The 22,223-nt window shown below is 37.1% G+C and overlaps 1 protein-coding gene across 2 annotated transcripts in view; it reads right to left on the reverse strand.

Moving 5' to 3' along the window:
- The window catches only part of DCN (decorin), a 39,436-nt gene extending 19,573 nt beyond the window's left edge, over positions 1-19,863 (reverse strand). The window contains exons 1-2 of one of the 2 annotated variants that reach the window (XM_027903162.1): positions 19,652-19,863; positions 15,558-15,793 (exon numbers count right to left, since the gene is read on the reverse strand). In XM_027903162.1, coding sequence (XP_027758963.1) covers positions 15,558-15,765 — 208 coding nt within the window. In that variant the 5' untranslated portion in view covers positions 15,766-15,793; positions 19,652-19,863. The remainder of the gene's footprint in view (positions 1-15,557; positions 15,794-19,651) is intronic. The other variant, XM_027903161.1, reaches the window with a different exon arrangement.
- Positions 19,864-22,223: the final 2,360 nt, after the last annotated feature.

The following is a 22,223-nucleotide window of genomic DNA, read 5'->3' on the forward strand; positions in this document are numbered from 1 at the left end:
AAAAAAGACACAGAAAATAATCCACCTCCTCCCTTTTCTTTGAACTGAAACTATGAAACTATGTCCAAGTTTTCTGGAGAACAAATCGCTTGGTTTCACTACAACTGCCAAAAGAACATCAGACAGTTTAAATTAAAGAGTCTCTTTGGGACTATTTTCTGAATAGCTGATATGTAAGTCTGATGAAGTCATGGAAATGAAATTATTTAGTGTTAAATAACACTTGCTTTACCCAGCTTTCCTTTCATACTGTGACTTGGAAGAAAGCAAATCTTTTATAGTCATTCTGATTTACCACAAAATTAAAATGTTCTTTCCTAACTACCCTTTTTATATATATAACAGAATGTGAAACACTAAATGAATACTTGGTAGGAAAAATTTATAGACATTAATAAAGTCTCTGTATGGGCATCTAACAGAAGTGGCCTTCTCTGGGTAGAACAGTCTTTCTACTAGTAAAGGTTTTAACTAGTATTCTTGAAGCTGTATTTGAACTCTCTGCAAGTACTGCCAGTATCTACCCAGTATGACGGTGGACTGCATGATATTCTTCTCAGATGAGAGATCTATGTCTATATATATTACCTTTTTAAGCCTATATATTTTAATCTGAAGCAGGGACTTGCAAACGCAGTGAGATATTCTTCCCACAGATAAGATATGCTTTGCCCACAATGACTGTGCAGGCTCCATCCTTTGGGGATACTCTAAAATTGTCCTAAGTAACATAGCCCTAAGTAACCCCCCTAAGCAGGAGGTGGACTAGATGACCTCAAGAGTTGACAACCAAACTCAGAAATTCTGTGATTTTGTGATACTTCACATTGATCAAAAGTGTGTTTTGACACATAGAATGTAGGTTTCTCTGTCAAAGTCCTATGTTAAGAAAAACACCTTCTCCTTCAATCCTTTTTAAGAATATATTTGTATCTAAGTAATGTAAAAACATGGTTGGCTCTTATTTGGAAGAATTATGGCAAACCATGAAAAAAAGGAAATGTTTGGTACTGTATTTAATTTTTTCAATTTATATAAAGAGCACTATTCTATAGTTACTACTGTAAAGCTGTGATGTGTACTAAATTTTTTTACTACAATTAATGGTGCTCTAAGAATTCATTATAGAATTGGCCATATGCCTAAAAATATCTGCATGCAGATGAGGTCTGCAATTTGTCTTTTGGCACCTTGTCTGAATCTTTCAAAGTGCTGAGCATGTCAGAGATCCCATTTTGTCTGTTACTTTGGTTTGTGCTTAGCAAATTCTGGAAACAATGATGTTTTTCTAGTTGTCTAAATATGGGTGCAGGAGACTTAAACTTTTTAAAAGTGCTTGCTTCTTTTAATCTTACTTTTGAATTGATAATATTAATCTACACAGAATATATTCCGTTGCCCATTATGAACCATTACGAAAGTTTTGTGTCTGAATTTGAAAAAAAACATCCTAGACACCCTTCAAATTTATTTTCCCACCTATAAGTTCTCTAACATTAGATTAAAAAAAATTAAAATACTTAGATTAGATTTTTATTAAAATTCAGTTTAATATAAATTAAACTATCAGAGCTTTAATCATACCAGAATTCAAGAGTTTTAAAAAGTAAAATCATCCAGCCTGGGATGAATTAGTAAAAGCTCCATAAACTGACTAGAGCCAAAGCTCACATCTCATCCTGTTTACCTTACTGATTTTCAGTGCATAAATATTTGATCCAGATTAACATTCTTCATAATACTAAAATAACCTTTCCTCATTCAGGCATAGACTTCATCTTCACTGCAACAGTTGCAAAACCCTCATTACCTTCAGAATTGTAGTACTAGAGTTCCAAATATATAAAAATGCGATACTGTATAATTTGTATGTTGGTTGTCTTTGGACAGTTTCTGTCTTCAGCGAACAGAGATGATGTCAGCAAGTAAAAATTCTTACCAAAAAAGCACTACTTTTTCCAGATCATAATGTTGTTAGAAGTTCTTACAGTCTAGCAACTCTTGTAGCATTTTTCCCATATAAATGCAAACAATTAAGGGTTTAATTATTTGTATTCAAAGCAGTGTTAATATATTCTGGTTGACATTACATTTATATTAGTAGGTTGGTATCTCTAATAAGTGTTTATTGCAGACAATGGGGCTCAAGAGCTATACATCTGTACTTTATGTAATGCTCCTGGAACATATTTTGTAAGAACACTTGGAGAACATTTAGATTGCTACTGACGGAAAAATTTGCCAGAGACTAAACTTCAAACTAAATTTACAACTTGACTTTTCAGCTTCATGTCACCTTCTAAAAACTTGTGTTATCCATGAATAGTAGACTCAATAATTTCTGAAAGCAATGAAGTTAGACTTTAAATGTTTCATATTATAAAGATAAAATGAATTTAATAATCAGGTATCTGTCAGAGGAAATTATTCATAATATTTTCCTATCTTGTACTAGAAACTAGATGGATATACAGTATGAAGTGTTAAAGTTATTTTATTACCCTTCTCATGTCTAACTCTGTTATGAATTCCCTGAATCTATTTTTTAAAAGGTTTTCAAAACCAGCTATAGACATTATGTTCGATTTTTTTCTTCAGACTTGTGTGAGTTTTGAAGAGCAAAGCATATAGCACACGATGCACACTAGTTACTGGAGAGACCTTGCATTATCAGTAAGCAGTTTACTACATCCTCTAGATTCAGCTACATCAACAGGAGCTCTCCAGCAGAGGAAGAGTTTATAAATGGGTGAATCTGAACATAGCCTTGCAAAATCAGCATCTAAATAATTCAGGGCTAAACTGCATTTGAGGTGTGGACTGGATCCACAGCTACATTAGCTTGTACTTCAGCTTGCAGGTCCAGTTCTTTATATGATGTACCTCCAGACAGATAATGTGTTGGAGGACCATTGATGTAGCGCAAACTAGTCCCTGTGCTGAAGACTCCCTCCCTGGAGAGCAAACCCTCAGACCTTTCTGGTCAGGACAGATCAACAGACAGCAAATTGAGATGAATGAGGGAGCCTGAACTGGCGTGACAGTGTGACAGAATTTAAATTGAATGGAGAAAATTGTAATCCTACTAGAAGCTCAAATGACTTTTGGCTCTTGGCTTAGAATTATTTCCCAGAAGGATTTTTTTATTCTTCTGTCTGGGAGACAGAAATTTAGAGGGGAACTGCGGGCTGAACTTACTATTCATTTCTGAGAAACTCAAGTGATGCCTATGCACTTCTGAAACCATGTTGTACAGTATGACCACATGTCCACCTACAAATGTTTTCCAGTGAAATTTGTGTGATATCAACAAAATGGGGAACTGGTGTTGGAATATTTCAGTTGAGACACCTCTCAACATTTTAAAGAACTGTATAAACTGATATTCCAGTTCTTGGCTATGATTTTTTTATACATCATAGCTTGCTTCTTAAAAAGCAATATGAAAATCTCTCGCAGCATTCGGAGTTTTTGTGTTAATAAGTAGTGTTACACAGTTTGGTGTTCAGTTACCTTGAAATATTTCAGGCCTCTGCTCCTAAGATTAACTTATAACTGATTAAAAATTTAGATTCTATTGCCTTTCTCACTTATGTTAAATTGAAAATACATATGTCTTTTTTATTTTGGTTGAATAAAACTAGGTCAGTTAGAATTTAAGTAGGTAAATAAATTTTTTTTAAAAATCTATTCACAAATAAGTAGAAAAGGTATAGCTCCACCCTTCCAACATCCTTGTTTACATTGAGCTTAAGAGCTTAGAGATTTTGGAAATAGAAGAGACTTCATTAACCAGTTTATGTATCTTAATCAAAATACAGTTTTGATTCGCACTAAAATATTTCTTTGGGACAAATCATGACTCCCTTACAGAAGCTGAACCGCCATCAGTTCCTATAGCACAGGTCAGAACTGTATTCTCTTATGGGAATGTTTAGAAATAGAATTTTCTACTATTTTACAATAACAACCCGTAGCTATCAACAATTCCCACCAGTCTACAAGTATATGTCTAAAAATGCATGCATATTAAAACATATGAAGAACAGAATATGCCATAGAATTACAAAATGGAAGGAAAAAGGCGTATAAGTAAATTTGGATATTTCCTTTTGTTAGTCAGGATAAGCTGAACTTTTATAATCCCTGGCAGAAATGTTCCTAACTTTTCTTACACTTAGTCACTACACCACAGATTTTTGGAATAACAAACACAATCAAAATATATTCAATAAACTCCAGCATAGATGGATCATTTCTTTATGTGGACAAGGCTCATCCAGAATCACTTTTATTGGGGAGATGTTACACAGATCAGAAATCCCTCCAAAGTGGGAAGATGGGGAATGTAACTTTGCAGAAATCAAGCTCGTCTCCGTGGGATTGCATCCTTGTGGAGTGTAGCTTTTTCTTATAATTTCTTAAGCAAATTGCAGTGTCTGGCCCTTTAACTGTGATTACCTCACCTCCTGGAGAGGACAGAAGACTGATGGGTCTGAAGATTTTATGAGACCAGAAATTAGACAGAGAAGAGCCAAGACTGGTATAATTCATCCCTTATCAGGTCCCTGAGAGATAATTAATCAGTGGCTAGCCATCTCCTGTGTAGCACTGCACCAACCCAACTAGCACATGCTGCTGTTTAGCTGGTCAAACAGGTGTAGGAGATGTAGAAAGGATTTGGGAACAGTATAAGGACTAGGGGAGGTTATGGGGTTTGGTTTATTACTTTTGCAGCTGAGGGAGTAACGTGCTCAGCTGCAGGAGCTATGATCAAATGGCCATGGAAATGTTTAACCCACAAAGAATAAGGATGTATTTTGAACCCTCCTTGCTATGAAGAGGTTTCAGTCCACTGCTCCAGTTGCTCAGCAGTGAGAGCCACAAGCTAGTCTGTATCTGGCATGGAGCCACATTTCTGCTGAAGCCATAAGAAAAGGAATGCAAGATTTATGGGGCCAGTGAGGGAGACTAAGCAAATGGAAGTCTGAGTCTGTATCCCAGAGATGAGGACAGTTTCCTGAGAATTTCATCCTTGCCACAATGAGACCACAACAACAAAATAACAAATATGTGAACAGTGCCAATTATAAACAATTTTTACAATGCAACAGGGTTTGTGGCTTGATTTTTGTGCGCGTTTGGGGTATTTGGGGAGATTTTTCCTCCATCTATACATTTTAAAAGAAGGAGAGAGGTGGGGTTATTCCTCTGAATAACCCTTCACTTCCCCAGCTGGAGAGGAGGGGCCAAAAGGCAGAGAGAAATTTGAATGCTGTAGCTCAGATACATGTGTTACAACATTGCAACACTTATGATTATTATGACAGAGGCCATAAAATGGGGCTCTTGTAAAGACTCTCTAAGTTTCCACAAGCAGCTGCTGCCAGCTGAGGAATTTGGACTGAGCTACATGTATTTCCCATCTGTGATCATCAGGAGCTGCCTGAGCTGTCCTGTGCATCCTCCAAGCCCAGCTCTGCTGCATCCCATTGACAAGCAGCAATCCTCCCAGGGGTGAATGACCTTAGCAATGCCCTGAGTGGACTCTGGGGCAAATGAGGCAAATGGCAAGTTTACAGGGTCAAGATACTTAGTCATGGAAAAATAACAAGATCCAAGGACTGCTCTCTGAAAGGATGGCAAGGAACTGCTTTGAATGTTTTGTCTTCAAAAAGTTTACTGACACTTTCCCAGGCTACGTGTTACAGCATTTGCTGGAAATTTGTTCTCTATTGTGTGGAATTTGCAAATAGGAATAATTTCATTATTTGCATCCTACCATCCATAAAATAAGAAATCATTGTCTTTTTCTACAGAGAAGTATCCGTAGCCTCCTTCTCTGTCTCATTTTCAAATTAAAAGTTTGTTCTCCACCTTCTCCTGTCTTGATATGAAGTCAGTAGTAATATTTTTTCTAAGAGATGTAAAAAAACATTTTTGAATGCATAAGACTCTAAAAATACATCTTAAAGGGATTCACAATCACTTTTTTCCTGTTCTGCATTCTCTAAGATTCATATTCCATTAAAATCCATTTTGGACCTATTTTTATTACAGATTGTTATTTTTATATATGTCTGACCCTTTCCATGGGAAAGAACAAGAAAACAAACTTCATTCCCTTCTGAGGTAGCCTCTCACAATGGTAGACCTATTGACCTCTTATTACACTGGGGTTTTTCTCCCAAACATTACAACATTGCTTCCCAGAACAGAGTGAGTAACACAAAAAAATAGAAACAAATTCTAACATTATGATCAAATGCATAATTCTGCATTATGATAGAACTGATAATTATAAATGCTGTAGTAAACATTTTAAAATTAATGCATTGTTTAATCGCTCTTTTCCATTTCAACCCACTCTGTGCAGTGAATACATATTTCAAAGTATAACAGATATTACATACCACAGATGTTATGAATTATTTTTCAGTCCTAGTTACATTCTTTTGTACAGATAGATTTAGCATCCTGGCTCCAAACGTAATACTAAGAGTAATGATTCTTAAAGCTAAAATTCAAACAACTTCTACTTCTGTGTTCTTTCTAACTGACTTTTAATTTCAATTATTTCGAAGGTATATGCCTCCTCAAGAATCACTGGAGCATTTCAGAAAGGCAGAAAATAATCTGAAATGATCTTGAGACTGCAGGGATTAAGACATTAAGTAAAATTAAAATCAAATATCATGAGTTTTCTGAACTCCTAGAATCATCAGCTTTACATTTCCTACTGTCATGGTTACAGACATAAAACATTCCATCAGATAACAGCAACTGACATGTGTGATTCATGCAATCTGCCAACACTGTGTGCATAATGGCTTTACTCAAAGTGGATCCAATGTAAATGTACTATCTATGACTACATGCATTAAGGTGAAACATTTATTTCTTACAAGTATTTTACAGTTGTCATAAGAGAGATTCGATGACTCAGAAAAGTGAGCATTATCTAACAAGTTATATTTTGAATGACCCTTTGGAGTAATATAACTTCATGTTTACCTGTTTTGCAGTTTAAATAAGCAACAAGCAGCAGATGACAGTTGTTGACAGATGATAGCTTCCTTGATCTTTACTTTGGGACTTACCAGAATTACTATAAAGAGTCATTTGGGGGAGATCTTCTCTGGTTTCAAGTAAACTTTCCCCTTCCTGTTCTGACCACACGGTCATTACACAGCCCTAGTTTTATTATAACCCGAGGGCAGAGATATGTTCATGGTTATTTCAGGTACTTCTAAACATAACATGTCCATTTTTCATAAAACTTGTAGGATTGTTGTCAACCTACTCTCATGCAAGCAAACAAAAGAGCTGCTGTGATCGTGTCGGGACATAGTGAATAACATTTGAATAAATTTGGGGAGGTAATTTCCTAACTGAATCAGGAAATCTGCAGACCTGATAGTTGCCTCTTTCTACTACGTGATATTGTATGTATCCTTTTAGGTCTTGGAAATTTTTGTTTTGTATCTCCTTTTATTTCGTTAGCCATTTAGTGGTAGACCTTCACCAGCTCAGCTACAGCTGTATCAGTCATCCCCAGCCAGAGAATGTAAACTCTCTGCCACAGAGTGAAAGAATAAAGAAGAGAAAGTTATTTTGCCCCTCAAACCTGAAAACAGTAAGATTTTAATTCATTTCTTTGCCTTTGCTCCTGTACCTCTGAGGTAGAGATACTTAGCAATGAGTTTGGTTATTACATCACTCTAAGCATTCTTCTTCTATGTCACCCTAAAATAAGAATTCATCAGGAACCTTTGTATTTTCTGAGACCTACTCTGGAGCAGCAGAAGGGAAATCATGTACTCCAGCATAGAAACTGAAATTTTCATACGGTTTCAAATTTTAGGTAGTAGAGGAGGTGTAAGCAGAAACTGGTTCTGTGATGCCCTATTGCACATTTCTATTGTGATAATGTTGTTTTACAGAACCAGACTATTGCCCCATTTACACTTGCAAATGTTTTAAAAGCTGTAGAATTTCTATAAATAATCTCTCTGTTTGGGTTTTTTGCTATTAAATCACTAAGGTTGCCATGAATCAGGTGGGCAGAAATGTTTCTTATTTTCACTGCTTTTAAAAGACATATTTTTTGCATTCCCTTTCTTATTTAAATTAAAACTGCAACCATCCACTCTTCAACAGATTTTTGTAGCGACTAAAAGCACTTCGAATAGATCCCAGGAAACAAACACGAAAAGAGTATGGGATGCTCTCCTGGGTGCCCTCTCACTTGAGCATACATGCAGAGAGCACAAAAATTATGTAAATACTGGTTTTCACCATTTTTATTCCTATTGACTGTGTAAGAGGTTTGCAGTAGAGTTCTCCATATAGTAAATGTAACCACACTAAATCAGGATCATGTGCACAGAGCTGTTTGAGTCTCATAATTGGTGCCATAAGTTGAAAACTACAACTCAAACTCCCACTCCCTCAAAAAAAACCTATTCAGGCATCGTACTTGTCTTAAAGCCCCTGTGTGCCTGTGTTCACTGTTTCCCCCACTTTCCTTGTAGAGAAGCTAATAAGCAAGTTCTGCTCTTCTGGTTAGCCTGGAGAAGAGGAAACTGAGGGGAGACTTCATCACAGTCTTTGATTTCCTTGTGAGGAGAAGAGGAGGGGTAGGCACTGATCTCTTCCCTGTTGTGGCCAATGACAAGACTTGAGGCAATGCCCTGAAGTTGTGTCAGGGGAGATTTAGGTTGGATATTAGAAAAAGATTCTTTATCCAGAGGGTGGTTGAGCACTGGAACAGATTCCCCAGGGAAGTGGTCACAGTATGAAGCCTGAAGGTGCTCAAGTGTTTGACAACATTCATAGGCACATGGTGTGATTTTTGCGCTTGTTATGTGCAGGTCCAGGAGTTGGACTTTGATGATCCTGATTGGTCCCTTTCAACTCAGAATATCCTGTGGTTCTGTGATGCTCCATCTATCTTCTTTTCTTTTATAGTGTAAAGGACAATAATGCTGTGTAAATTTATTAAATAAAAAACAGCTGAAGAGACCTAGAGCTCTGCAATTGTCCATATTTTTTTGTCAGACATGGAAAGCAGGAAAAATAAGGTTTATAAAATGGCAATGTATTTTGATGAATATATTCTTTGATTTGAATTTTAGGAAATTAAAAAGTATATTCAGAAAATTATTCTTTTTTTCTGCAACCTGATTTTGGACCAGTTCCTTTTAATCCCATGACATATCCAGGACCCATGTAAAGTAAAATACAGACCAGTGAGTCCACAGTTGATAAGGAGGGGACACACTCAAATCTGGGTTTGAGACAGGTGTTTTGCAAATGTGTTTAAAACAAGAATATTTTCAAAATTTGATGGTAACTGGACCTTGTGAACAGAGTTTTCCTGAGGAGCTGGAGCCTAATACCAGAAGTTTTTGTTGTTATCATTTCTGGCTTCAACAGGACCTAAATTCCCAGGTTTCCTCCCTGCTGGCAATGGGTTCTCAGTGAACTTTGGGAAGGAGCTTTTGGGCTCTTTAGCTCTTCCTAAGACTTGGCTGGGAACCTTCCACAGTTGAATAGCACAGGTATTTGTTGTGAAAACACAGATATTTTTTCAATAGTTTTATGTCGTACCAAGTAATATACCCCTGAAAGATGTTAAGACCATAATACACATACTAGTCCACCATACAAGTCACAGCTACTAGTCCATAACACTAGTTGGTGTGAGGAGTGATTATTTAGCATGTTTTAGGTATTGTAGTCACCTCTTATGACTTATAACTGACTCATATTTTACTAGCTATCTATTTGCTCTTTATTTGTACATTTGGAGATTTTAGAAATGAACACTTGTCACAGAGCAAGCCAGAAAAACAGTCACTTCTTGTATCACTTGGACTTAGCAGCCCATATTTCCATTCCTGCCACTAGGATTTCTTAAATGACATTTCCTGGTCTGAAGCAACCAAACAAATTTAAAAATAAAAGAAAAAAAAAAAGAAAGCATACAGAGCATGTCACTGATACCTTGGAGCAAGCAGTCAATAAGCAAGGGATATATTTAGAGTAGATTAATTTTCACCTAGAATTCTATTTATCATTTGGACCTGGAACATCAGTAATTCAGGTGGGAATGCAAAAAGGCCTGTCTTTTACTGTTGCACTGGCTAAAGGTAATGGCCTTTTGTTAATATAAAGCAGACTACATACAGGCCAATTTTTCTTTTTTCTTGACAATTTTTCAAGAGTGCTTTCCAATTATTGGGTTCTTTTATAATTTTATCACACATAACTGTGTTAATCTGAAAGTAAATTGAATAGCCTTGAGTGGTCTAAGCTCTGTTTTAGCAGTTTGATTCTCCAAGAGTGATGTATCCTTTCTCTCACTGACATCCACCTTAGACAGGATGAACTACTGCACGGCCAGCTGCCTAACTCACTCCACAGCTGTCAAAGGAACCCAGACAACTCTTTGAGTCCTAACATCACCTGAGATAGCTCCTATATTGCAGATAATACCTGTAATATTTTATATAGATCCTCCACTCTGATTGCCAACATGTTAAGAGTATTGAAATTCACCCAGTCAGCATGTGGAAAGCCCAATGAATTGTGCTTGATGACAGTCTAAGTTATGTTCAGCTGAAGAATGTTGTCCAAAAAGGTATTTAGTCTTCAGTTTTAAGGCCAGAGTAATGATGTAGAGACTATTCTCAGTATGTGATGTAGAGGCTGTTCTCAGTATAAGTGACAGTATAGGTTCACAGAATTCCTGGTTCCATTTTTAATAGTAATAATTTTGTTAAACGAACTAGTTTAATGAAGCCAGCAGATTTCATGAGATTCTCAGCTTCTAATAAACATAAAAGGAGTAAGTCTCTAATCCTTACTGTTAGAAGAAAAAAAAAAAGCATAAAATATGTAAGAACTTGTCCTAAAGGCTCATCAATTGCAATGTAAATTAATTAAAACCTTTTTATTTAGAAATTACATTTCTCTGAGCATTTAAGGATCCATTCTTTCTCTTAGTGCATGTTTAGAAACATGGAAGATTTTGAACCAAACATTTAGCTTCAAAGATTCTTCTTTTGAAAGGCTGGTAAACTTTCAAACAATGACAGAGATTCTAATACTAAGTATAGAATGAAAAGTAAGTCTATCTGTTTTGCTGAACTCATAAAATGACTGATCACCACAGAATCACAGAATATTCTGAGCTGGAAGGGAGCCACAAGGATCAAGTCCGATTCTTCAGTGAATGGCCCACGTGGTGATTGAACCCATCACCTTGGCACTATTCTCACTCCACTCTAACCAACTGAATAAACATCAGGGTTAACCAATGAGGTATGTAATATGTTTCTTTAAAAAGATTTTATGTCAAGTAGTTCAAATCAAGGTATATAACAAAGAAGATAATTTACTTTAAAATGAGAGGTGAGGTTCTCACATGGAGTAGTGATCAGAAAACACATGTTCAGATATTTCTGGAAGATTTTATACAATGTGATAAATAATCTTTAGTCAACAAATTAATTGTCATGTTACTATGGTTTGGGTATGAAGAGCCATCAGTTAATATATTGAGACATAGTATGTATTCAGATAAACTGCCTCATGTTAGCAATCCTTGGGATAATGCTATACATATCTGTGAGCTTTTCACTTACTGATCTCAAAGTGCTATTCAAACACCCATGCTTAGGTCTCTTCTTTACAGCTGGAAAAACACCACATTTCTGAGCTATGAGTAAAATTCCAGTTTTAGTTGTATTGCTGCTTGAACTTTGATTATTGACATCTATCTCTTGCACACTCGCAGAGACCACAATTCCTCCATGGATGCTCACAGCAAGAGGGGTGGAGAGAAACCCTTACATCCTGTAAAGTCTCCAAGGCAATCTCACTGCCTGTGCAGAAACACTGCTTGCTTAGGAAGGGGCTGCCAGACTTATCTGAAGGTGAAATAAAGCTCCGACCACCACCCCTGAATGTGCTCACGATGCATCCTGCATCTGCTGCAGGGCTGAGTAATCACATATGCATCCTCCTGCCTACCAGGGCACTCTGGGATGAACTTTACTTGAGACTCTCTTTGGGAGGATGAGACTTGAAATGAAACTATTAATCCTTGCTAGATTTTTTTATGAAGCATGTTTTCCTGGCCAACTTCACATCTTTGCTCTACTTATTACCTTAGAACAGGAACAGTGAGCTCTGACCAGCTGTATCAGCTACTCCCCACCTGTAGTGTGCACTAATAAGGAATATTTTTGTGATTTCTGCGGAAAGTCTCGCTACAGACTAGTAATGCCTCATTTTGAGTTGTGATTAAAAAGTCAACCTGTGGCTCCCTTTTAGCAACAGGAATCAGATTTAGAAAAGGCAGCATTTTTATAAAGATACCACAACGGTCTTCCTTGATGAGATCCTTGAGCCTGTTAACAACGATAATACACCTCATGAAAGGTAGGCACATGAGGCTCTGCTCTTGATCCATCAGTAACCACAGTTCAGACAGAATTCTTCTTCAGGATGTGAGAAGGCAGAGTTCTTCCTGCCAACTCAGCTCTTGGCTTGGAGACAAAATAAATTAATTTATAGGTGTGTGCTTCGGAAGATGTGACTGAAGCTTAAAAGTAGAGAATGCAAAAATTTAGCTGACAAGAGTGTAATTGGACCACTGGGCATTTTTTTTTCACTGTTTTTATTGAACTTGGATTTTATTTTTTTATTATTCCCACCCAGTGCTCATGAGAAAAAGGGCAAACCTGATCTCTGGACTCTGGATCCAATAGTACTTCTGTGGTTTATTCACATAACCTTGTGTCAGATAGTTGTTTTTTCCTAATGAAGCAAAACCTTGTGTCAGATAGTTGTTTTTTCCTAATGAAGCAAGCAAGAGTTTATCAACAGCAAATGCCCCTTTGAGTACAAAAAGAAAGAGGCTGAGGAAGAGGAGTCCTCCCCATATGTTGCCCACATTAGGGTCCTCCAGATGGCTTGCTCTGACATGCCTTCTGCACCCACGGGCTCATGGCTGCAAAGAGTCCTCCCATGCCAGAGAGTAAATAGAAGAAAGTATTCTGATGCAGATTTCGACTTTAATTTGTGGGACTTTATTTAGTAAGGTCTTAATATGTCCCTAGGAAGAGTCTTGTTATAGCCTGCAGTTTTTCTTCAATTAGTACTCGTGGGACTAGTCAACCAAATTTGATAATTTAGGGGAAGGAAGGTAGCCAATTTGGTTGGGCCAGAAGTGCCCAGAGCTGAAGGGAGAGTCAGGCCAGGAGCAGTGGCTAATAAAGGTTTGGAACTGTCACTGCTGGTTTCGTGGCTCCTGCATGAAAATTGCCCCCCAATGGCTACACCTCAAGCACCCTTCATCTCACCACTCAGGAGCACGCTAGGTCACATCCACAGTTTGCAACAAAAGTGTGACCACTCAGGGCCAGCAACTGGCTTTCCTCAAGTCAGCAGGTAAATATGATTTTGTCAGGGTCTGAGACACACAGAAGTGGATTCAAGACCAGAAGAGAGAAGACCATGAGGCAGGTTTGCCTGTGAGCTGGCGGCATACACAGCTGTCCTGTCCCTGTTGCAGGGTGGCCATCAGACCTGTGTTCTGAGGAGCCTCCCACTTGGGCTGCGACCCAGCAGGGGCTGTGGTAGCCATGTGCTACAAGGATGGGTTAAACCTAATGCCAAGGTTGACACTGAATAGTTATTATTTCTTTGAGTTCTGCCGGGGAAACATATTTATCTATTTTTCATGGCTGCATATTTTGAGCCTAGGAAGATCTCTTATCCTTCATGTTCAAAGCCTGAATGTTATCAGCCCAGCTGCTTCAAAAGCACAATTTTTTCATTTGACATTATGCAGCACGTGGGTTTAAACCAAGCTCAAAATATATCTTTTTTTTTTTTTTTCACCCCACTTGAAATTATCTGGGAAACACAGATCTGGGGCCCTAACTGTGGTATTTTGAGTCTCCTGGTCAATATGGGACTCTATTAACTCAGAATTATCTGTATGCAGTGGACTGTAGTGCAACCCTTTTTAAATCATGTGTGTGTGAAGGAGAACTGAATGACCATGGGAGCAAGTACAGCAGCAAAGGGTCTCTATGAGAATATTCCTACTCTTTTACCAAGTGAAAGCTTCTTATGTTTTGCAGAATCGAAGCAGACTAGGAACAAGTTCCCAAAACAACTCGAAATTCCAACAGCATTACCAAGTGTAACAATAATAAAACCTAAGACTTTCAAGATGTGGGGTAATCTCCTCCCCACTATCCACTCCATGTTTGCTTCTCTCTGGCATATAAATGGTAAAAAAAGAAAATATCTTTCAACAGGGACAGTGCTGTGAAAGCTTTATGAATGCATGGCTAGGTTAGCTTGCACTCATTTGTGCAACTTGGCTTGCATTGTTCACTGGGCCTTTGCCAAACATATCTGTTGCGTAATGATGTGGCTTGCTTTAATAAAGTCACAGAAGTTTCTAGGAGTGTAACTAAAGTTCCCCCTCTTTCCTGTAATTACACAACACCCACCACAATGAGACACAGCTCCTAATTGGAGGATTTGTGCCACGATTTACAGTAATCATCAAAGCCAGTGCTACAACATAGGAAAATAGAAACACCCAGCTATACATTTAAAGAGCTGAAGGAAGACTTAAAAAAACCCAAACAGCCTCTTCAAAATCATGAGAAGCTATTTGTCTGTCCGCTGAATAAATTCTCCAATTTCCTTGTGAGCAAAACCAACTTTAATTGATTTTCTGCACTGCACACTGACTCAGTCTGAGTAATACTGGTTTAAACCAAATTCAGTCTTGCTAAAGTCAGTTTCATTACTTGAGACTTCTGCATGGAAAAGTCAAATACAGTGATGGCAGACATGTCTTCACATCCTGCTTCTCTGACTGTGCAGACAAGTCCTTGCAGATGAGGGAGAAAGGTTCGCATGGTTTCAGCTTGTATAATGTCTAATAAAGATATTTAATAAAGAACTCCAAAATGTGTTCATTGTTTTGGAGGGTTTCCAAGCTCTTTCCTCCAAAGAGCTGGTTGCAGGATGTATGATTCAGAGTTAGTTATTTCACGCTCATGTATTCCAATGGAAATGGGGTGATTTTTATGTTGAGGTACTAGACAGAATGATTAAGGGTGTTGGAGCTTGGACCATGCAATTTAGAATCTTTTAAAGTGCTTCTATCCCCACATCTGACCTCACTAAATTTATTTAATATGCATTTGAAGGAACAGCTTTGAAAAGTTACTTTCTCTGCAAGTGAAATATGTGGTCTTTCAAAGAACAAATGAAATTTATATACAAAAAAAAATTTTAAAAATTAAACATTCTTCATGATCACAACAAATGTCCATCTTGTCAGAGTTTTATGGCCTACTTTGTATAGTAAATTCTAGTTAACTGTACCTGTAACATAGTTCTTTGAAAAAAAACCAAACAGTTACAGAGTGGCAGTCCATAGCAGCCTCATCATCTCAGCTGCAAACCCTGTGACTAGAAAGTAAGTACATAACCTGTGAAGATACTCTTTGGCTTACCTAGGTCAGAGCATTGCACCACACGAAGATGGCACTGGCAACGGAAGGGGCACACTGGTCCAAATCCAGATATGACGGGATCATCTGTTGGAGGCATGTCGGCTGACCCTTCATCTTCCAGCATAAAGTCAAAGAGGCCCTGCTGGTGGAACGGCTTGGCCAAGCATGCTGGCAGCAGCAGGACGAAGAGGAGAGCCAGCCTCTTCATGGCTTAGTTCATCGACTCCCAGAAGAACCTAGGATCCAAAGCAGCAGATTAACAACAAAAGAAGCAGTTTCCCATAGCTGCAGAGTTCCTGCTGAAGGAGGTCCAGCGCATCCACCAATTGCATAACTGTTCCTTTCAATAAAAGAAAACTGAATTGTAAAAATAGGACAGTTATGTGATAGGACTCTGGTAACCGCTTGTCAATGGGCTTTTTTTTTTTTTTTTTATTCACAGAGCAGTTTGAAGGCAACTGTAAACACATCTGTTTGCATATTTAGAGTAATATTTATTAAGAACAGGCAGCACTGTCAACTTTGTTATGCAAAACAGTCAAAGCAATAAGACACATTTTCCATGTGCCTGTTTTCAGCCAACATAACAGTCTATTTGATTTCATTAGCATTTATTTCATAGCAATGAGTTTGTCCCCTAGGGACAAACCTGAGGTTCCCAAACTCACTGTAATTCAGTATTTCGTGTCTTGAGAAATATTTTTTTTTTAAGTGCCAGCTTGGTGTGTGTTTTAAATTATAGCCTAGTAAAACTGACTGAGAAAGAGTAGGATCTAGTGATGGGGTGGAGGGAGAGGGGAAGATCTTTAGCTGTTTAAATGCACTGTACTTGTTTCCCAGTTTAAACAGCATAATAAATGTAATATAATGTTTTGTTATATCAAATATCCTTGGCTTGCTTTCCAAATTTTTGACATGCACCCTGAAAATCCTCTGCTTTGTACTGCATAAGCATTCAAATTGATTCTTGTAGTGTTGTGTGCATGCTTTCTAATTGGACTTCAGGGTTTAATTCTGCAGACTTTCATGCTCAGAAGCAACATTACACAAGTATGCCTTGCCATAGATATTAGCAAGGAAAACTGCTCATACTTGATCTCAGGACCTAGGCCCAAATGCACTACAACATACTGTACATTGTGCTACCTGTGTGGTTTTGCACTAAGGCAAAATTACAAAATTGTTTGCAGGTTTTGTATCAAGGCTGTATAGATCAGCTAATTTTCTGAAAATGATTTTCTTTTTACTGTGTATTTTATATAAAGAGGCTTATACTTTACAAACCTTCATTGGTCTAAAAGAATGAATAAAAAAGTAAAATTAAGAAATTTGCCTTCCAACTGCCAAGAGACAGAAAGGCTAACTTATCATTATATAGGAGCCTTTTCTTAAAATGGATGAGATAGTCCTGAATACAGATGTTGCTCTTTGCAGTAAAAAATGTCCACTTGCTTCTTCAAGTCAATGTCTTTTGACATGCCCCGTCTGGGTGCTAGCTGGGGTTACTTCTTTTTCTAGCAGAAATAATCTGACAGTTACGGGCGTGGCAGAGCATTTTAAATTGGTGGAAAGATAAAAAAGCTGTGGGAGAGGCAGAAGTGTAAAACCAATTAAAAAAGCACTAAATAAATAAATAAATAAAACCCCATAGGACTGGAATTAGATACAATTTATATTCTGTAGTGTGCAGAAACCTTTAGGTATGTTTCTTGAGAGGATAAGGTTACATTATAAGGGAGGCTAGTAGTGTAAAATTATAGCCTACATTTCTATGATGTACCTGATAGGAAGACAAAGACTCCCAAGTAACATCCCATGGAGTAAACCACTATTTATGCTGCCTCTTAAAGAGACATAGTTGTTTTCCTGGTTGGGCATGAGAGTATTTCTATTCCTGGAACAGACATCTTACTTAGTGCATGCACTGAGGGGTTTCAGAGACCCCGTCATTAACTAGAGAGTCAGAGTTTTTAGCATGTCCTGTCATCCAAGCTCAGTGCTGTGTAAACTCGTGACATGTAGCTGACATGGGGCAGGCTGTGTTCTCATGTGGACCATCCCCCTGTGCTTCCTATGTCCTGGCCCCCCACTGACCCTGGGTCTGTGTCCCTTCCCCAACAACACCTCCACAGTGCAGGCAGAGTACATGTGGACAAGTCAGGCTGTCTGAGCAAAGGGCTGTTAATGCATAATGGTGAGTTGTTCTCACGATTTAATCTAAAATGAGATTTTTGAAATAATAATTATTATCTAAAAATTATTGCAAAATATCAGTGCAGTTTATTAGTAGTCTGAAAGGAGAAAACAAATTTGTTAAATCATCACCATTCATCATAATAAGCTGCCTTGTGAAAATAACCAGTAAAACATTACCCACGTAGAAATTATTTTTCAGAATGTACATTAACATCAATAAACTTTTGGAATGCTACATGCTAATCCTGGAATGCCAGTGGCAGTCAGTATTTTTTAAAAACCTTCTTCAGCATTTTTCTTTTACATATTAATATGATTCTATATTATTTTTAAATATTTAAAACTTCTTGTATTCCCTCTAAGGATCACTGCTGAAGTGATCCATTCATCCTAAGAATGCACAATCAGGATCTTATCCTGAACCTAAATTGCTACCACTCAAAAAAGCCCAAAAAAATGCAAAGGCACTTTGGAAGTGTCTTCACACTTTGCTTCTTATTCACATTAATATTGATGATTTCATATGTCTCAGTTAAACCCTGTAGTAGGCCCTTTCCTTTGGTCCCTGTTTTTTAAAAACTGCAATAATATCAGAAAAAGTTAGCTATAAAGTAAAACTGTAGGACAACAAAGGATATTAAGTATATAATCTGAGGACACAGCAGAAAAAATAGCAGACACAAGCTACATATTAATCAGGATATAGAAAAAGAAATAGGTCTGCATATCTTTAGTCAAATACATATTCGTCCTGCAGACAGGATCTGTTCCTATTGTTTGCATCTGTAAGTGAACACAAAGAAAAAGATATATATACAAAACTGTACTTTCAAGAAATGCTTTCAAGAAATGTTTACACTTCACTTACACAAAAAAAAAAATAAAGAGGGCAAAAAAATCTAAATTCTTAAAGTTCTGTGACACAATATTTATGTCTGCAGGACGTAACTGTTTAAATTTGCTTTAGTTATCTGTTTACAATGAGGAAAACTTTTCCACAAACAGAGGAAACTATACCATAGGCTTGGCCACATTTCAGTTTAAAATACCCCTGGAAGTATGCTTCATCAGTTCACGTCACCACTGTATTGGTGGTCTTCTTGTCAGTTTACCTTAATATTAAGGTTTAAATATTAGTTCCCCTATTGTCAGAAATCTCTCAAAATTCCACAAAAGACAAGTTAAACAATATGTGCATTTTCAAAAAACTCCCCTCAGTTTTATGTTTTACCCATTTTATGCAATAAAGTCTAGATGTGGAAACATAGCAGTTGGAACTTTTAAAGAGATTAAAACTCTGTTAACAGGAGTTTCAACTCTAGGAATTTTTTTTCCTACTCTTTCATTCATAAGAACCTTCTTTAAATGTGTTTCCCTTGTTTGTACCCTGTAACATAGCACTTTCTAACATTACAAAGGCATACAATGAGCCCGTTTAACTAACTACTACATATTTTCTTTCTCTGAAATTGAAATTATATTCATCAATGTCTGGAATATATATGAAGAAACCCGAATGAAAAAGAAATCACAGAGTGCAGTTTAAAACAGAACTGTAAGCACATACGCATTTTTTACACTCTCTACATCACCGATTCTAAACACTGGATTGCAAAGAGAGAATATACTGCTGCAAAAGTTTACAGTAAAGAAAAAGAAAGGGCTCTTGTCAAACAAGAGACAGAATAGTCAAATAAACACTATGAAATCTGCACGGTCCTTGAGAATGCATTCTTGTGTTTTCAAGAGACAAAAGTGCTGGATAGAAAACATAACATTGCTAAACATTTAGTAGGATTTTTAGCTTGCTTATCTTAAGATTCAAGTAGTTCTTGCCGTAGACTTGCCTGAAGTTTTATTAGTGCAGCATAGTTCAGGAGAATTACTAAAAACCATACCTTTTAATCCAGGGATTTTGCAACAGGAGCTCTCAAAGCTGAGATGTAATTAAACTAAATATTCGACCCAGGCAAAAAGCTTTGCAGGTGTGGAAAGGAGGAGGGGGTAAATTCAGCTCAGTGACTGTCACTTGGTGGAAAACCCTCCTGCTTCTATTCCATAGCACAGTTAAAAAATAAGGTTTCTCTCAATGAACACAATCCAGGCTGACACCCACATTAGATCATATGGTAATGATATGTCTCCTGTATTGTAGCCAGAAACTTTATCAGCTCTTTTGCTTTCTTTTCCTTCTTTTTCTTTCTCATTCCTTTTATTTCTCTCTCAAGTGTTTACAGTCCCAAACTACTTGTACATTATAAGATAGATTCTTAGCTGTAATTCATCTTACTTTTTTTAGTTATGTCCTACAACATATATGTAGGAAATTCTTGGGTTTAACTATGGGGGTTTTTATGACTCATAAATGAAAGAAAGGTTTGGCTGTTCCTCTTGTTTATAGTATTTTTAAGTCAAGGAAATTATATAAAATTAATCTTACATTTAGGCAAAGTGGAGATTAATATCAGGGGAAAAAAACAGTTAGGTTTAAGTAAAACTACTTAAACAGATATCAACACTCCTTTGCTTATGCTGTCAAACCAAGTAGTATATAGTTTAATCCACTATTATCTTGTCTAATAATAGAGTTTGTAAGTATTTTTTTCAAACTACACCATGTTTTTGAGATATATGAAAATCATGTTTTCATTAGTAAAACGATTCTAACATTTGTGGTTAGAACTGCTTTATATAAACTTTGCTGCCTTTTTTTTTTTTTTTTCTTGACTGCCTTCTCACCAGGACAGCAAAGCAGAGAGGAAATTATCTTTAACTGTTTGGATGGAGTTTTTTTGTTGGTTGTTTGTTTTGTTTTGTTTTGTTTTGTTTTTGGGGGGGGGATGGTTTTGAGTGGGGTTGTTTTGGTTGATATTTGGGGGTTTTAAGAGGCATAGGAGCTTTTTTTTTTTTAAAGCATGAAAGGAAAAATGTATCTGATTCATTGTTCAGATTTATATTTTATTTTAGTAATTTCTGGTTTTATGCAAAAGTGGAAGGTAAAATGCAGTTTCTTTATTCCTGTACAATTTTAAAAGTCTAGGAAACTGAAAGGAGAGTAAATCCAATAATTACTATTTATTTAGCAATCCAAACACATTGTGAACACGTGTAGCTTCCCTGTGCTGTTAGCTGTCCTATCTAAATGCTGAAGGCTTGTGTCTCTGTGTTTTGACTTGTATCCTTTTATTTCTGCCCCTAGGCTAAGGCCAGGTGCAAATCTGAAATTAGAGCCTGTAAAATGTGAAATGATGTTTAAAAGAAGTAAAAATTTTTAGAAACACAATAGACTCTTGAAATTTTAGCTGTCCTCTTCATTTAAGTTCAAGAGTCCTTACAGGGACTCTTTTAATTGTTCTCCTTTGACGGAAGAAAACATGGTTGTATAATTGACTGTTAGTTTTGGTCTGGGTAGAACAAAAGTGTAATTGGACACTTTACATTACAGCTTCTTTACGCAGCTCACTCTAAAAGTTAAGAATCATTTATTCAACCCTAATCCTTAAGCTAACTTCTTTTCCCTGCTCTTCACTGGATTCAAGACTGCTAATGGGTTTTGTTGTGACATTTTTCTACATATGATTAGTGGTGTTCCAAGCTTTCATGCTTACAACAAAGCCTTATCTTTGTCCAGAAGTGTTGCCATGAGGCTTGATGAAATCTTGTCTGCATCTTAGTAATGTCAGTTATTTGAACCTTGGTCACCAGCTGCATCTGGTGTTTAAAAACATTTCAAAGCAAGATTTTGATGAGGAACAGGTCAGGGTAAACTCCTTGTCAGTTTGCTTCACAAAACCCATTCATATCCTTTCCCAGCAAAATTTAATACATTTGTTCTGATATCTGTTACAGGGTTGAAAGGTGTTGTAATTTAAATAACTTACTCATTTCTTTGGAGGCAAAGGAGGGTTGGACAGACATCTCTCCTGTTTGTCTTAGGCTTTAGGGAGAGTCAAACCAAAATGTGAAGATCAAAGTGGAGCACAGGGTGCCTGCTGGGTGGACTGGGGGTCCATTCCAAGAAGCTTAGAGGGGATAAGATGTTGCTTCCTTTAGGAATTATGAAAACAACTATACTACTATACTGCAGATACCCAGAGGTAGAAGTGGTATTAGGTGTTCAAACCCTCCTGAAATGGAAAGTGGAGTATGTAGAGGATGGAGCAACTGAGTGGGAGAAGACTTAGAAGATTGAATATTGGTGCAGTGCCCTATTAGCTGTTTTAAGTTAAAGAATCACAGAATTGTTTAGGTTGGAGAAGACCTCAAAAACAATTGAGTCCAACTTCTGATTGATCACCACCTTATCAATTAGACCATCGCATTAAGTGCCACGTCCAGTCTGTTCTTGAACACCTCCAGGGATGGTGACTCCACCACCTCCTTTGGCAATCTGTCCCAATGCTTAAAAACCCTTTCTATAAAGAAAATCCTCCTGTTGTCCAACCTTAACCTCCCTCAATGCAGCTTGAG

This window comes from Empidonax traillii, unplaced genomic scaffold (genome assembly GCF_003031625.1).
Source record: "Empidonax traillii isolate 1590-97213 ecotype Southwest subspecies unplaced genomic scaffold, ASM303162v1 scaffold939:size232133, whole genome shotgun sequence".
In the NCBI taxonomy this organism is placed as follows: domain Eukaryota; kingdom Metazoa; phylum Chordata; class Aves; order Passeriformes; family Tyrannidae; genus Empidonax; species Empidonax traillii.